This window comes from Typha angustifolia, chromosome 14, assembly GCF_048772165.1.
Source record: "Typha angustifolia cultivar Huaian chromosome 14, ASM4877216v1, whole genome shotgun sequence".
Lineage (NCBI taxonomy): Eukaryota > Viridiplantae > Streptophyta > Magnoliopsida > Poales > Typhaceae > Typha > Typha angustifolia.
This window is the reverse complement of record NC_133252.1, coordinates 3,108,972-3,126,288: the sequence shown is the minus strand read 5'-3', so window position 1 is coordinate 3,126,288 and position 17,317 is coordinate 3,108,972. Positions and strand designations below refer to the sequence as shown.

General features: G+C 36.9%; 2 protein-coding genes across 5 annotated transcripts; both read right to left on the bottom strand.

Annotated features, from left to right (window-relative positions):
* Positions 1 to 636: 636 nt before the first annotated feature.
* LOC140775750 (uncharacterized) lies at positions 637 to 5,750 on the bottom strand. Of its 4 annotated transcripts, none has more exons than XR_012106804.1 (8): positions 5,450 to 5,749; positions 4,743 to 4,791; positions 4,572 to 4,674; positions 4,388 to 4,483; positions 4,237 to 4,311; positions 4,076 to 4,145; positions 3,710 to 3,801; positions 637 to 909 (listed from the first exon to the last, which is right to left on the bottom strand). XR_012106804.1 is itself a non-coding variant. In XM_073119165.1 (8 exons), the coding sequence occupies exons 1-8, from the start codon at positions 5,711 to 5,713 to the stop codon at positions 789 to 791; spliced, it is 804 nt and encodes a 267-aa protein (XP_072975266.1). In that variant the 5' UTR covers positions 5,714 to 5,750; the 3' UTR covers positions 637 to 788. The 4 variants fall into 4 exon arrangements, 2 of the variants coding, with proteins under 2 accessions (XP_072975266.1, XP_072975268.1); XR_012106803.1 differs by lacking the exon at positions 3,710 to 3,801 and adding an exon at positions 1,007 to 1,536; XM_073119165.1 differs by lacking the exon at positions 3,710 to 3,801 and adding an exon at positions 1,511 to 1,536 and having other exon boundaries at positions 5,450 to 5,750.
* A 1,355-nt stretch (positions 5,751 to 7,105) lies between these two features.
* On the bottom strand, positions 7,106 to 8,467 carry LOC140776035 (expansin-A4-like). The gene is made up of 3 exons (XM_073119577.1): positions 8,219 to 8,467; positions 7,803 to 8,115; positions 7,106 to 7,723 (listed from the first exon to the last, which is right to left on the bottom strand). The coding sequence occupies exons 1-3, from the start codon at positions 8,358 to 8,360 to the stop codon at positions 7,420 to 7,422; spliced, it is 759 nt and encodes a 252-aa protein (XP_072975678.1). The 5' UTR covers positions 8,361 to 8,467; the 3' UTR covers positions 7,106 to 7,419.
* Positions 8,468 to 17,317: the final 8,850 nt, after the last annotated feature.

The following is a 17,317-nucleotide window of genomic DNA, read 5'->3' as shown; positions in this document are numbered from 1 at the left end:
AAGATTTAGATCAAATTAGAGATACATAAAAATTGATATATATATATATATATATATAAATTCGAACCTTATTAGCCTAAATTTGAGCGAGCCGGCTTATAATTGGACTCAGCTCAAAATTAGTTTCAAGCATAACTATATTTTAGTTTAGGAAACTATTTTTTACTGGAGGCTTTGAGTCAAACCTGCTCGCTTATATTGATATCCCAAAGTATAAAAGCTTTGGTCCTTGGTCCACATTGTAGCGGTAATTGTGGCCTAATCGATGACTGCATCTTTGATGCAAGCTAGTACATCTTCTGAGATTTCTTAATTGGCTATAGTGAGTAGTATCCTGCACTTCATAGAGATGTACAAGGAAAAGTCATTATCCTCGTTCACAGATCGAGTCAGCTTATGATAAGAGTGAAAATGCTTTAATGATATGCTGTAGGGTTACAAGGACTGCTCTCGTCTCTGCTAGGCTGCATGCCATCTTGTAGAATTAGTATCAGCCAGCATCAAAACATGAGCTGAAAAGGAACAAGCTCCTCCACCAGCAAAACAAAAATACTGGAGAACAAAAACAAGATGTAGCCCTTGCTTCCCCAGTAAAACACTATATGATGTTGCTGCTTCTATTAGTGCCATCAGGTGTAGCTTTTAACTTCGTGTTTCTCATTTAAATAATAGGTGCAGTTTACAGTACTCATGCTGTACAAACAAAAATCCCAGTTCGACTCTGTTTCACCAAATGACACTAATTCTATAGTAAGATGGATGTGCACAACTGCAGACTTGTAGTAACCTCAAGTTGCACCAAGTTTGATATAATTTGGAAACAACTGTTGATTCCGGTCATTAAAGCAGTTCACGGGCAGTCTCAAACCAGATATTATAAAGTTCATCCTGAAACAAAACAAAATGCACCTGCAAGCAGAGTTCATTGTGAGTTACTTTAATCACTATTAGCTAGCAACAACAATTAGGATCCGAAGTAGAATTGCCAGGATGAGAATGTACTAACATATTCAGTGTGACATCATTCCAAGTAATATATAGAGTGAAGCAGAACTTTTCAACCAAAAGTGGATCTCAGCTGCTAAGTAATAGCAAACAAATAGTGGACTTTTCCAATGACCTTGAGAGTTGAGACTAAGGTCAATCCTCTCAATTGTGAGATAAGTTTCTGTAATTGTGTTAGGGCTACAAGGATATATCACAAGTTAAACAATGAAGGTAAAGTTTATGTCCTTTGATAATGCTTTGACCAATTTTCAGTACTCATCATAAAGCTCCAGTCCATCATCAGTATAAAGAAGTGTAGTCGTATATTAAAATACAGATTAAATAATGTTTACACTGATATTTAGCCATTTAGGTAACACTGCAATATTTTTGAGTTCTGAACAAGAATTACTTTGAATTGTTAATCGAACATATTTTTGCAAACAAACCTACTGGCCACAAAATCATATCAAAAAGACTTAAGGACCAGGAAGATTCTTCATACATAAGTCTATTAACTTACCTGAAACTGATTTTCCTGAATGCCTTCTGTAAAATATTAGCAACAGTTAAAGATTGTTGTATAGCGAATAATATGAACTTAAACCACTTTGTATCTTCAAAAGAAGATTTGCATATATATATATATATGTGTGTGTGTGTGTGTGTGTGTACACACAGGGTTATAGACCAAAGCAGGCATTCTTAAAAAAATATTTACATGAATAGACATGGCTTGAAAAAGCTTAGAATTTCACTAAAAATATTGAAAGTATTTATCCCTCCTTCCTCCTCCTGATACACATTGCTGGAGTCTTTTCTTATTACATTAGTTGTTTATTTTCAAAAAAGTAAAGTTTCTATAGATCGCGTTCGAACGAGGAAGGGGGCACGTTTGAATGCCTGCAGGCATTCATATCAACAGAGAACGCAAATTGCGCGTTCGAACGCGCTCCGCCACGTTCAAGCGCCCACATGCGAACGTCTGCATACATTCACATCGACAGATGACGTATTTTGTGCGTTCGAACGCGATCGACAAGAGCCCACTATATTTAGGGTTAATAATTATCATTTTGACTTGTTTCGTTAGCCTCTTAAAGTATGGATGGCAACCAAAAATCATTATGATGAATGAATCTTGATTTCTATTTTCCTCTATCCTCTCTCTTATCTCTCTACCATAGCCTCCCTCCTCCCTCTTCACTAACCAGCCACCTCTACCGTTGGCAAGGTCTCATTTATCTTCTAATCTCCCTCGTCCGTCGAGTCCTCCCTCCTCCTTGGGATCTCAGCCACTTATCCTCATTCATCCTTATCCCTTAAACTCCATCAACCATCCACCCTCATCTCTACTATCATCCATAATCATATCATCACTTCCACCCGTCACCGCCACCACTACCATTACCCCCACTCTTACATATTTTCGTCCTGGTTGCAGTCCGAATCTACGAAGGATGTAAATACCAAAAGTGTAGATTAGGAAGTACGGATCGACCACCCCTGGTTTCGTAATTTTTTGACTACGGGAGAATATCTAGTGAATATTTTTTCTTAGTTGCGCGAACTGCTTTCCTGCAACTGATCTAAATATTGAAGAGGACGTTCCATACCTAACACCTCCCTCTTCCATCTTACATATTTTTCCTTCTCTTTAGCATCTTTCATCTCTTCACCCCCACACCTCACCTCAACTAGCTAGTATTAAGAACCTCACTAGAGAATTTCACTAGAGAAGACTATAAGGTGGAGTTGAGATTGTGTAGTGGTGGTGGTCTCTAGCAAGGTTCCCGGTGCTCACGAGTTGAAATGGGCAGGAAAAAGAAGGAAAGCTAGATGCCAAAAATAAGATATGATAAATATGAGTTTAATAGGGTAGAAGAGAAGAGAGAGAAGAATAGAAGATTAAGTATTGTTAATAAGATGATGAGGTGGCTCATGAGGGGTGTTTTTAGTATTTAAAGTTCTCAATATTGAAAGAAATAGAATATTCTATAATTTATATTTCATTTATTATTATTGGGTTAAATTTAGCTCAGCAAGATAGGGTGTAAACAATAATTAAAGCAAAATGTACAGTGTTTTCGAATTTTGATCAATTTCACAAAGAAATTAAGCATTTTCTAGATGTCTAAGAGGTTAAAAAAAGTTGTTTCGTGATGTATAACTTTAAATATGCTGATATTTTAATTCCTTTTATCTTAAAAATCTTAAGGTTAAGCGTGACATCTATTCTAATAAATTTCAGGGTTGTCCCTATTCAAGTAAATAGATTGTAATGCACAGATGCCTTGTTTGGTCAATAAGCCTGTACACATACATTTATGTACACATACAAATGTACATATTTTGTATCAAACCACCAACAACATTAATAGAAAGTAACTAACTAAATAACAAGATATAGGATAAATGACATTTATTTTTACGACACAATGACATAAGCTCTAAATTTAGGCCTTATCATTGTCTTGGATCATGATTGAAGTTTTTAGCAATCAAAGGGTATCCTAATCAAAACATTTTTAATGAACTTGGTCTATCTTAATAGGGATTACCATAACCTAATATATTCACAGCATTCTATACCTGTGTATCGAAGAAATAACATATGATCAGAAAAAAACTAAGCCAAATACATAATTTCTTTGTGTATGCATTCCAATGCACAAGGTTTGCAATGTGGGGGTTTGGGGAGTGAAGATATATGCAGCCTTACTCTTTTCATTGAACTCTTTTCTATGACTTGAAATCATTACCACTTGGATGTCTCTTTTTGCTAAACAACATGATTCAACATGTGTGCATGTCCTGTGAGTATGTTCACATGGAATCAGCTTGTGTAATAAAGAATCTGTGTATCATAGATGACATTGAAATAGTAATATTCATATCATAGACATCACTAGACATTTAAGAAAGCTAACTAAATGTAAAAGACGGCCCTATATCTTCTAAGAGCAAAAGGGTAGAGTGGAAAAAGGAACATGCAGTAAACAAAGTTTATGGTATGAACAAATGCATGACTAGATTATAAGTATGAGAATTCAATACTGGATAAAGCAATAAACAAAGTGATACATACCTCCTTCAAGTCATTTGAGAAATCCTTTACTGTAGATATAGCTATTCTGGATGCTTCTTTATAAGGATAGCTGTGTAAAAGAAATGGAAGTAAGTTAAATCCAAAGAAATTAATGCAAGACCATGAGTGAGTTCAAGTTACTCAGTGAAGCCACTACATACCCAAAAACACCACATGATATTGCTGGAAAAGCAATATACTGTATGTTGTTCTCTTTAGCAAGCTGCAAGCAATTTCTGCAATTGAAATAGGTAGACTTCCTGAGGATGGTTTAGTGACAATTTAAAAGTAAACATACGAGAGACAGGTCACCTGTAAGCATTCCTCAAGGAAGCCTCAGGATTATTATCCGTATTATAAATGGGTCCAACAGTGTGTATTACGTGAGAAACAGGAAGCCGAAAGGCTCTGGACATGTTTCAACAACAAGATAATTTTATTATTAGTTCATCATAATGATGTAACAACTTAATAATCATCCAGTATATATACTAACGGAGTAATCCTGGCTTCTCCAGTAGGACAGCGAACTCCACGTCTAACCTCCGGGACTTTCCTACATGCCTCTACAAGTTCTGGTCCGGCAGCTCTATGTATGGCTGAGACAGGGAGTTTCAAGTCATCTTAGATATTTGATGATGACATCAAGAAAGTGCAAAGCAATTACCTCCATCAACGCCTCCACCTCCTAGCATTAGCTCATTAGCAGCATTTGCCTGCAAAAACAACCAATGATGTTGTAGCCAGATAAAAGAGAAATGGAAAAAATAAAGCAGGGCAAAATATAACAATATGCTACTGTCCATTATCTGGTTAATTCACAACTGACAGATTTTATTAGAATTTTGAACAGGTCAGGCCCAGTGAAAAACTCTAATATGAGATAATGTGATAAGTCAGCAGGCTATTATCTGACTGGAATCGTAAAACATATTTTGTTAATGTTAGAAGTTATTGACTAAGTCTACAGCCATGCCGGTTGGCAGAATAAAATTGTCAACACATAGTGTGTGCCACGACATCGCATGCTTGCATAAATGCATACAGAAAAATAACCAAGTACTGCAGCAACTAGTACTACCAAAGGTAACCAGCAGCAACTACGATTCTAAAACGACAAAACCTCGATCTTCTATCGTATAAAGAACAATAAACTAAGCCATGTCAAAATTCAGAACTCGTTCTCTAAGGAACGAAATCTAATCCGGCGAAAACAAATTCGTGTACTAAATGCTTGCTTATCAGAAAAACTCAAGATAATAACCTAAAAACCAAGCTAGAAAACAACAGGACGACAACAAATTAGACGTATCAAGAACTAAAGAACCGTAAATCACAAAGAAAATCTGAGAAGGATGCTCCGATCTCACTCACGATCGCGTCGGTGGATCCGTCCACGGACCACTGGGTGATATCTCCCTTCTGGAGCTTGAGCACGGCCGATTGAGAGAGCCGGAAGCAACCCCCTGCTCCGCCCATGGAGTTCGAAACCCTAGAGTTCCGATCGGTCTCGTCCATTTGAGATGTGGTCGTTAGGGTTTTGCTCGGCCGATGGATAGCCGCTACGATCCGCGGTAGCCTGAGAGCTTCGAGAAATCGAGCGGACTTGGTTGTGAGCGAAGAGGAAGCGATTGCCATCTTTTAGCAGAAGTGGTTTGATTCGTATATATGAACGAGGTTTCGGAGGAGGAATCCGCTTTTCGAGTCGACCAAAATATCGCCAATTTAGCGTGCAAATGCTAATTTACTTCTCGGCCCAACTATTCGGCCCAAGGACTCTAGCTTAATGGCTCAATTTTATTAAATTTCATTAACTTAAGCACTTAATTTTTATTTTTTTTATGCGATCCTGACTAAATATAATTTTTATTTTTTTAATAATATTTGATAAAAGACAGATTGAATTTTAATATTTTTATTGGAAATTAAATTGCAGATAATTAGATAAAATTTTAAATGACAATGTATTATAAAAAATATACATCTATTTAAATATATTTATTATATATTTTTATTTAAGATCCACTCGGTATTATTTTAAATACGTTGAAAAAATTTCTAATATTTTATAATTATATTTTTAATAAATATCTTACCTCTGACTTAATCAAATATAATAATAAAAAATAACAATTAAAATTGATTAAATCCTGAATCAAGCTAGCCTGATCTAATTTAAGTTTGATCGAGCTCAATTTAAATGTGAATTGATTCAGATTTAAAATTACTTATCAATTAGCTAATTCAAACTCAAATCCAAAATTGGCTGGAAGTAAAATAATTTTGATTAATTATATACTTAGACTCAAAATTAATTTAAATTTAAATTTGATCGGGCTCAATTAAACTCCGTTCGGTTACACTCTTAATCTATACGCATTCCATATTGCTCAAACTGAACTGCTACACTCCAAATTTCAATACAAAACTAGAGATTAAGTCTTAATTCTATCCCTCTTTAGAGCAATTTTTTTGCCCGATCACAATCATATCTAATATGTGTTGGGTAGTGTTATGCAGAAATTGCAGGGAAAATAGGTCTTAGTCATGTTTGATTCACTTTTTATGTTGAGTAATTTAAACTAAACCTATTAGGTAAGTCCTCCATTAAGAAGCACCTAATAGTTAAACTTTAGAGTTCGTTTGGCTTCATTTCTAATAGGCTAAGTTTGGCTCATAAATTCTGACATCCACTTCAACATATTTGGATGTCAAAACACATAATCTTTCAAACTTTAATTAGAAGAATAAAAGAGTTTTATTTAATACTACAAATATTATACCTTAAAACACATATTCTAGCCCATATGGAACTTGGAGGCAATAACCCCTTCCTACTTTGCCACAGGAAGTAGAGTGGAAGTAATATGATACCTTCAAGCATCCAATGAGAAGGAAATTGCCTATCTGCTGCTTATGTTGTTTATTAGATAAAAATCATTTATGCTGTACATCTCAATCATTGTTACGACGAGTGGAGAGAATCCAAGTGGATGAGAAGATGCGGTAGAAGTAGAGAGAGAAATATAATGGTAGTAAATTATGACTTTCTTAATTATTCCATTGATCAAAATACATATAAAGGCAATTGCCTTTTAACCCTGAAGCATTTAAACTTCTCTGTAACTTATCTATCCACCAATTCCATTCACAATACAACCCTATAAATCTACCAATAGTAAACAACCAAATTTACTCATACATTTAGGCCTCAGCGGGTGCTAAGAAACTAAGCTACCTCAGCTTTAGACCAGGCCAAGACTAAATTCTTTCTCTCTCTTCAGATAGAGAGAGTTGCATATAACTTTGTTGACACAATATATATATAGTTATATATATGTAGTTTAGAACTGGCCACCCTCAAAGGTCTGGCCAAACTGCCACCCGGCCGGCGCGACGTTGTTGCTCATGATGGTCCGGCCGTCGCTGGTGGTGACCTGGAAGGAGAGGCTCTGGCCGTCGAGGTTAGCGTTGCTCTGCCAGTTGGCGCCCCAGTTGCGCGACATCGCCTGCCAGCCCGTCTTTGACCCCTTGATTGACACCGACCGGACGTCGCCGGCGCCGCCGACGTTGGTGATCAGCACCAGGTTGAAGTATGAGTGACCGTTGATGGTGAACCTTATCCCTCCTTTCTTCACACATGGGACCCTGTTATTAACATATACAAAAGTTACTGCATCATTCTAAACGTAAACAATTACTGACATCAGCCGTTAATAAAATTTACCTGCGGAACGAGATGGGCACAATGCCGGCACGATACTGAGCTATCTGGAGGAAGGCAGGCTCCGCGAGGTCGAAGTGCGCAAGGGGAGGATTGCACCACCCACCATTGTCGTTAGGTAGCGCATAGTTCGGGGGGCAAAAATTGGTAGCCGTCACGATGATGGAGCCCGGGAGGCACCACCTCGGATCGTCGGCGCATCGCATCTCGTAGCAGGAGCCGCAGCTAGCGCCATCATTGAACAGTGCGGTGCTCAACGCCGCGGTATTAGTCCCGTACCCCTGGCTGTAGAGGTTGCCATATCCACAAGCCCCACCTGCAACCCAAAAAAGTGGTAATCCGTTAGATAACAGATCGATAATATATATATATGTATGTATGTCATACTTTAATGCCTTGAAAAAGAAAAAGGAACTAACCCATTGTTCCAGAGGCATCGCCGCCGCCGTAGAATGTAGCGTGGGCAGTTTGCCATCCATCCCCCAAGGCTCCTGACACGAAGAAGAGGAAGAAGGAGAGAAGAAAGAAGAGAGCATTGGAGATGCACTTGGTGGTTGCCATTTTGGATGATAGAACGAGTAGTAGTAGTAGTAGAAGTAGTAGTAGCTAAGCTAGCTAAGAAAGGGGAGAAGGGGGGGGCGGGGGTGTGTGTGTGGTGCTTGGAGGAGTAAATGGGAGGGAGCTAGGTGGGTTCTATTTATAGAAAAAGGGAGGGAACTTAAATTGCACAAAGGGACGATCGAGTCCAAAATTGTTCTCATGCTTAATTGTCCCAACAACCGTAGGATTAGGGATTGTGGGGGCCCCTTCAAACTAGTTGATTCGATTACGGAATCAGAAGCACATGCAATTGTTTCGGTTGAAGTACCCAATGGGCCCTCACTCACATGCATTTCTATCTCTCTCTCCCTATTTATATCTATCTATCTATCTATCTAATTATCAGTATGTCATTTTCTAATTGCGGCCAAGATAATGGATGACGGTGGCACCCAACATCCCTTTCAATATGCGGATATATTTAGAAAGAAATGTGTCTGTGATTTTCTACAATGTAATAGGGGAGATGTTACTTTAAACTTACTAAAATAAATACTGGTTTTTATTCATATATATATATACTCTTGTAAAATATCTTTTTCTTTTTTCCATGAAATTTAACCTAATGAAAAGACTTAACGTACTCTCGATTAAGGGCATTCTCTATCTTCTTATCATCTATTATTAAATGGGGCCAATGCTTCAATGCTCTTCTAAGAATTAAAATCATAATCTAATGGTCATAATCTTTCTTTTCATGCTCGATTTCAATATCACATTACGTGAAAGAAAGGACATATTAATTTTTTTGGGGATAATTAAATAATTACCTCAACTCAACGGAAGGTTACAGGAGGCATCATTCTCCATTCATTCTTTTGAATCTCTCCCTCTTGGACTTTAAATGTCATATAATGCTTTAGAAAATAACAGTTAGTACTATGAGATTGAACTCCCTCCAAAATTCTTTATTTATGTTGATATCCTTTTAAATTTCATATTTGTATGTATGTAAATATTAATTTAAAAGGGTGTATATACAAAATAAAAAAACTATTTTTTAAACTGTAATTATAATTGAGAAATGAATAATATCTGGTTGAACTAGTTATAGCACTTAATTTTGTTAATATTTCTATTATATATATCGAACATCGGATCTCTTTCGCAGAATAAGATAGATAGGTATGACGGGCAGGAAGGATTAAATTTTACTAGTTACCAAAATATAAACAGGAGAGTATCTATACAAAAACAATAGGATTTTCGAATAACAATCTAAATAAATTCAGTGTGAAACATACATTTGGTGGAGGCAAACAGAAGGCTTGCTAAACTATTGAGTCTAGTTTGATTCCTAAATCAATCCATCATTTTAATTAAATTATTGTCCAATTATTTGTTCCTCATAATTGAATCACTCGAGAACTGCACTTGATTATTATATGTAGCACTTTTTAGAAGAAGTTGTGAGATCCTTTCAAGATGTCCTTGCAAACTTTTCTTGGTGTGGTGATCGGCATTAATGAATCCTTCTACAACTTTGTGGCGTTTTTCTCATGTGAACTTGCCAGGCTCTGGAAGACTTAACGTGGCATGAGCTATTGGCATAAGAGTAGTTTTTGATCACATGAAGCACCATTTCATTCAGTTGGGAGTGGTAGGTGAATTAAGTGATCAGTTGGAAGAGCAAATAAATAAATAGAAGTGGTTGGTCATATGTAGAATAACTCTGCACTGTTTCATTGAGGCTAACTCTTGTGCATAAGAAGAGCTCTAAGGAAGAAGGCAAAAGCGAGAATAATAACATTTTATTTACACAGCATATTTGGGCAATTTGTAGGAAATTATATCTATATATATATAAGGTTTTAGTGATAGTAAAATTGGACTCTTTAAAACTGAATACACTCATTATTAATACTAGATAGACACCATTTTAGATCAATAGCTTTAATTTTTAGATCAACTAATTATCTGTTATCCTTGTGTGATATGCAGGGTCGCAGATCTATTATCCTTTATTTATCCACCTATTAGGATGTTATCATATAGGTTATTAGTCTTTTTTTACATAGTGGGTTAAGCTATATTAACTCGCAATAGATTCTTCATTTGTTTATCTAATCTTAAGGCTTAGCCTAATAATTTGAGCCTCCATTCTTCTTGGTTCTTCACCTATTAATTGTCGTCTTCTTTTTGCTTAACTACTATACCCCTAACCAACGTTAGTTGTATATGAAAAGCATCTTGAATGTATCATTGTCGTTAAATTAGTGTTAATTTAATCTCACCAGCTTAGGAATCTTATGTTCTGGAATACTAAACAAGCCACACTTGTCCATTAGCAGATAATATTATAACAAATGAACTCTATTAACATATAATACTTCATTTTTAATGCATAATAATCGGTTGATGCAAATTCTTCTACAAGCCTAGGAAGAGAGCTAGAATTAAACCTACCAAACTAGAAAGTGATACATGACCCACCACGTTACTAGCACATGACAACCCGGGCCTTATGGGTCGTTAGAGTCATAGAGTTGTGATCAAATCTTCTCTATGCTTCCTAATTCTTAGATCAATTAGGATGTGAAATTTGTCTACTAGTTGATGAGCTATGCCGAGGGGAGACAAAGGCAACCATGTCTAAATTGCCATACAAAGCTAAACGTTGGGAGACCCCCCCCAAGTCAAGAGATTCTTTCCCCGTATCGGTGCTGGTACAATTCATCGAACACCTGGCATGCTCTAAAGATTTCAAAGGATATGCAGGGAAAATGTGTTAATAGTGAGGATAATGTAATCTTCATGAGCTCTTCTTGTGTTCATATTTCTTTTTCTCACATATAAGTGTTTGGACTTTGTACTACAAATATAGGAAGTCCACTTTGGAGGGAGGAGAGAGAGAGAGAGAGATTTGAAGAATAGGCGGAGCACATGTTAAGTGTAGAAGAGGGAAAGGGAAAATGTGTCACTCAACTGTGCTCATTGGAGCGGTGCAAGTGGGTCCTACAATCTTCTTTCACGGAAGATGTAGTAAATTTTATTTTTTGGTCAATTTGTATAGAAAGGAGTCTTCCATGACATTTGATGTGGCTTTGTGAAACAAAAATGTCAATATTTGTGAGGTAAAGAACAAAAGTTATTGTAGTTTATTGTGTAGCCTCATAGGGAAAACCATATTTTTATCCATTAATCAGAATATATATGGATACAAATAGTGAATGAATAGTGATAGTTTGGTTTCATTTTCTCTACTAGGTTTTTTTTTTTCTTGGTGCTATATTCGCCATTTTGAGTTTATTCCACCTAGGTAGTGAGGGGCTTCCGTTAGATAAACAGACTAACTTATATAGAGTGGCCGGTGGTCAAAATTTTCAACTCGCCTTTGTTTGCTGTATGCATGTTAGAGTGTCGTGCCTTAGGATATTGGCTGTTATGCACGAAGATGGTTATGTTTTAAAAATTCGAGGGGTAAGGTTACCCAGCTTGCAAGGTATAGAAGTTTTATTCTAGCTCACAAGGTGTAGCTAACGCTCTCCTTGCTCTATCGAGGTTACTATTTAGATTCTCTCTTAGAGAAAGATTTATTTAATGGATCTCCTCTTATTCCTCAATCTTCGAAAAATGTGGAAAAACCAAAGCCAAGTCTAGATCAGTCTCCTTGATCTTTTCGAGAACTGAGCATCAAATGAATGGAAATCAAGATGATTCTTCTATAATTATCATGGCGATTTCTAATAAAGAAACCTCCACCTAATAGACCCTAGTTTGAGAGACAAGTTCTCTAATGTGGACTGAAAAGGTCTTGTGAAGCTGATCCCCGCATGGTCTAAGTCCCTCTCTAACTTGAAGAGCTATAAAACTCATCATGATCTTTCCACTCCAGTAGAAGTGAAGAACCCATTTTAAATGATGGTGTAGTGCGATCCAACAGTCAATTCGCTAAGGGGCTCTTCTAAGATAACAAAAACTATACCAAAAAGTTTAGCTTGGAATGAGTCGATCCCTTCAATGAATCCCCTGATTGGGGGTGGGGAAGAGCAAGTGAGCAAGCAATGACCCAATTCACATAAAAAGAAGTACAATGCTATGTGTTTGACTCTATTGGTCATAATTCCTTGCTGTTGCAGTCCCTTATCCTATAGAAATTTCCACGAAAGTTCGGTGATGTGGTCCACCATGACTATTGAGATCTAGGTTGAGAAGAAAATGTGAACTGACATGAAGTCAAGAACCAAGTTAATGAGCATAAAGTGCCCTACCTGAGTAAGCTAGGCTCGCTTTTAGCGCACCAACTTGGCTTCAACTCTAACCATAAAATCTTCATGATCCTTGATCAATAGTCATTTAAGGAAAACTTTAGGTCCCAAATACTTAAAAAGAAAGGACCTTGCTGGCATATTTAGAATGAGCAGGATGTCCTCCCTAATAGAAGTAAGAAAACGCAAAGAAAAGTGTATTGTATATTTGTGTCTATTTATTTATAGAGTAGTGATGCTTTCATAAGTTGGTTTTGAAAATTCTCGTAAGAGAAGAGCGAGAATCAACATAAGCATTCATTAGGAATTAACAAGTCAGCATTGATTGCTCAATTTGAAAATAATAATTTTTGTGTTAAACCTCCATTTATGTTTAAATGGTTTTGGTTTGAATACCCCGATATTAAAATATTATTGATAATGTGTGGACCACAAATTTAAAGTTACATATTTCTTCCCCATTCTTTGTTAAATTATGACATATCTCTTATTCGGCATAAACTTATTAATTGGAACCTATCAATGCAATGCAGAGTTTGAGAGAAGTATGAAATTGCATATACCTTTAGAGACCCAACAAACTAGCTTACAATAATACATCTTATTGCTCCATTTCTCAAGACAAAAGTCCCCTTCCAGGTTGGTCTCATTCTGCAGAGAAAAAAAAAAAGGGATTCAAGCAAATTAAAAATATCTGGGGAGTGAGGAAAGAACACTAACAAAGATGAACAACCTTCCCTTATGGATATTCCTCTATAATTCCAACTAAGAAGATGCATTATTCCACCATAGGTGTGATTGCACTAGGGTCTTATTCCCTAACTTCCAAGCTAGTCCAATGCTTATTCGGAAGCCTTAAAGGCTAGCCTCTTCATGGTCATGGTCGCTAAGTTAGAATTTGCAACCCTACTTCCTCCTTCTTGGTTTTAAAAGCGTGACAACTTGAACTGGGAGGGGAACACTTAGCCAACCTCTTCTATCAATAGGACGTCAATTATGATCTAAGTCAAGAGGTCCCTCCAGGATGTGGATGTCTTTTGCCCTCGCCTATTCTTGTGCTATGAAAATCACAATAGAGGCGAGGTAGACCGTTTCTTCATGAACGAGATCAAGAGCGGTGTGGTCGATTAAGGTAAGGGAAAACCCAATATTTAAATATGTTGAGGGATCCGAAAGACGGGGAGCGGCAAGAGTATCATCTAGATCTTGGGCACCACAATGCTGAGCAAGGTGAGGGAAAAAGTCATTAGAGACAAAATCAAGTGATTACATGGGATGGGTCTCAAAACGGGTATGTGCCCTAGAAAGGTCATCACTGGCAACAATAGTGCTAATTTCATCTCACGCATGGATACAAGTGTCAACCATCGTTACCTCAGGATAGGCCATACTCATTAATTGCTCGTGACTCAAGGAGGCCTTTGCTACAACCACATCAGCCAACTCAAGCGAGCCAAAATTTTGAGTCATGTACAAGAAACATAAGATAACTTCTTCCCAAAGAGACATGGCCAACTCTCTAACCGAGGCATTAGTGGGCTGAGCTCAAGGAATGACGTCAATAGGGGCATTAATAACTCTCTTACCCTTATGGAGATGTTGCATCCGAGAATGGATGCGAGCCCTAGCCACATCAATGCTTGGGATGGAGTAACCAATAGGATCATAATGGTCAGAAGAATGGGTGTCCCCGTTAGTAAGTTTCATCCCTTTGGCGGTGGTGTGGTCACCTTCCCGTTCTAGAGAGACATTTGTGGTAATCTTATTACCAATCTCTAGAACCGCCTTTGCCATGAGGTGGCCCCCAACCTCCTCAGCAGCACTAGTAATAACAGCAAGCAACAAAATGTGCTATCTGCATCCCTTGCCTTGTTCCTTTCTTCCATATGGCCTTCTCTCCCTCTTTGGTGACGAGATGCTAATCTATCTCTCGCTCTCTCTACTTCCCTCTTTTCAACATTTCTTTTCTATGTCCCCAATTTTGCCCCAACTATAAATAGATGACAGGCTAGAATTTACAGTAATACTGAATGATACTATGTAATTTTTAATTTTCAAGATTTTTAGAATCCTAGTGATTGCTAAATGAGAAAAATAAATGTTATTTATGATTCTAGAATTTTAGCTATTTGAAATCTTAGTATCAGTTTTTAGCTATATTAGAGTTTTTTTATATATTATATAATTATTTTTAATTTTTATATATTAAAATACTATACTGCCGTTCAATAGCCATATTCAGAGGTATCGGAGGCTCCAAGGAAAGAAGGTTTTCATGAGATAGCGAGATAAATTCTTCCATTGAACATATAAGTATATAGACTCGATAATATTAATGATTGTTTCCTACAAGCTTTCCTCCTCAAAAAAAAAAAATAATAATAATAGAATAAGAAAAAAAAAACACGTAAACAAATTTATTTTGTCGAGCCATAAGAAACAACAAACTACTCATATTTCTAACACAATTAATATGCACATAACGTATGAAAAATTACATTTCCTAAGTTTAGATGAAAAAGTAAAACCAGATATCTTCTTCTACTCTCATTTCATTTCTTGTATAATAAATATAAATGTTATGGATAACCGGACATTGATTCGACCAATAAAACTCGAATACGGAGCCAAATCGAATCTGACTCTTATATGAACCTTTTCCGTTTCATTCTGCTCTGGGTCAAATTTATCACTTCAAAAAAAAAAGAAAAAAAAAAAGAAGTACCCATCAAGCAATTGAAAGCTAGGGAGTCGCCCGCAGGACATGTGGGATTCCTGCCACATTCCCTGTAGGATGATGGCGTCCTTCACAAGGGCGTGTCTCTTCTCTTAGCCCCACTATCAAACACCTTGCGCGCGGCCCAAAACCGAGGCAAATGGGTCTACGAAGGGTTGCTTTCTAAGGAAAGGATTAGGAAGGGGGGGGGGACAACCGCATGTGTATCCTGTCGGTGGGACCACATGGCCTAGCGGATCCTCTACGGACCCAGTTGTAGGAATTTTACTCCCTATCTAGACGATCCGAAGCCGACGGTGGAGGCATACAACTGCTGTCTGCTGTTTGCCTGTTGCTTGCAACCAAGATATAATTGATGTTCTTTGGCTATGATAAAAAAAATCCCCCAATTTTCTTATGGGTCCGAGCAGCCATGATGGTGATGTTGGATTTAGAAGCATGCAAGAGAGAGAGACAGGGACTTGGTGGGGAGGTATAACTAACACTTTGTTGTTTTAAATTGACAACTGCTGCGGTTGGGCTGTGGCCCATTTAGTAATTAGTAGGTGGTTGAAGCTTCAAGCTCGGTGCTTTTTCGCCTACAGGTTTGTGGCTAAAGATTTCTTTCAATAAATTATAGGCATAATTTCATACATATAGTCCTCTAAACTATTACCATTTTCTAAATATACTATAGTTACTCTTTCCTTTTTAGTTCAAGAAGAATAAAAGTCTAAGTGAAATTAAGTGTAAATTATATGAGGGCTAATATTAGAGTAGGTGAAGTAGATATATCTATTTAATAGTAGATGGTAACATCATCATGATATGTTGTCTTAAATTCTTAATTGGGTGGCCTCTCTGGGAACCACTTTTAATACACTGTGCTAGATTGGATATCACAAATTTTGGCTTTTATTACTTAGTGCAAGAAGATAATATGGATTAGATCTTTGAGATGCAAAGCACTTGATAGTTACTTAGATGAACTTACCTGGAATTGGATTTTTACTTGCATGAGCAGCAATTCTTGTACGCCAGTAGAGATTGAGTTTATAAACAATATCTTTAGCTTTATCTTTGTAGGGATATCTGAAAAGTTTTGAATATTATGGAATAAGGCAAATACTTTTTGATGAAAATCCAACCTCAGATCAGCAAAGTCTAACCTGGAGTATTGAGTTCTCAGACGTCTGATTTCATAAATTATGAATCTTAAAGCATCCACTTCATGAAGATGGCTTGTGTAAAGCTTGTATATTCACTATTCACTGAAAGAAAGATGTGCAGTAGATTGGCTGCCCAACTCCAGGATAGTGGAAACTGCTGCTAAGACTTCCCAACTTTCCTGACCAGCTCTTACTGTTAGCTGCGTGTTAAATCTCTGACCAGAAGAACGGCATAAAATAAGAAGATTAGCCATATAAGATGTTACGTTAGATGACATAAAAGTAATCCTTTTTACTGGCTGTATAATAAGCTCATGAAACCAAGAAGTAGATCCTCTCAATAGGTCATCTAGACAAGGAAATATTCTGGTGAGGAAGGATGACTACTACTTTTATGATGTCTTCTTCTCTTGGGTGAACCTTATCCAATACAATTAAAAGGGCAAACTTTGGATAGAAAATAGATTACAACTCTCTCTCTCTCTCTCAAATATAAATATATACAGAGAAATTATATTTTAACCATCTGTGGTTAGATTTAAATTCACTTCAATCCCCTATAGTTTATTTGTACTGCTTTACCCTCTTATGATTATATCCAAACTGAAGCAGTTATTTTTTTCCATCATAATTTACAATATCACTTGTCGAATTTAAAAATACTCATTAAAAACAAAGCTACAGATGATTAAATAAGTTTTGCAATAAATTCAATATTATATTGATTGAATTTCAAGAAGTGCTGCCCCACCTACGAGGGAGTTTTTCCGAGGAGAAGAAATGATATATGGACTCACATAGACTAAGCCCCGTGGCTATCCAGTA

Coding starts and splice junctions, on each gene's coding strand:
- LOC140775750 (XM_073119165.1), bottom strand. CDS start 5,713: ATGGCAATCGCTTCCTCTTCGCTCACAACCAAGTCCGCTCGATTTCTC. Junction 4,484..4,571: donor GGAGAAGCCAGGATTACTCC/GTTAGTATATAT, acceptor AAACATGTCCAG/AGCCTTTCGGCTTCCTGTTT. Junction 4,312..4,387: donor TCCTTGAGGAATGCTTACAG/GTGACCTGTCTC, acceptor TTTCAATTGCAG/AAATTGCTTGCAGCTTGCTA.
- LOC140776035 (XM_073119577.1), bottom strand. CDS start 8,360: ATGGCAACCACCAAGTGCATCTCCAATGCTCTCTTCTTTCTTCTCTCC. Junction 8,116..8,218: donor CGATGCCTCTGGAACAATGG/GTTAGTTCCTTT, acceptor TTTGGGTTGCAG/GTGGGGCTTGTGGATATGGC. Junction 7,724..7,802: donor GTGCCCATCTCGTTCCGCAG/GTAAATTTTATT, acceptor TGTTAATAACAG/GGTCCCATGTGTGAAGAAAG.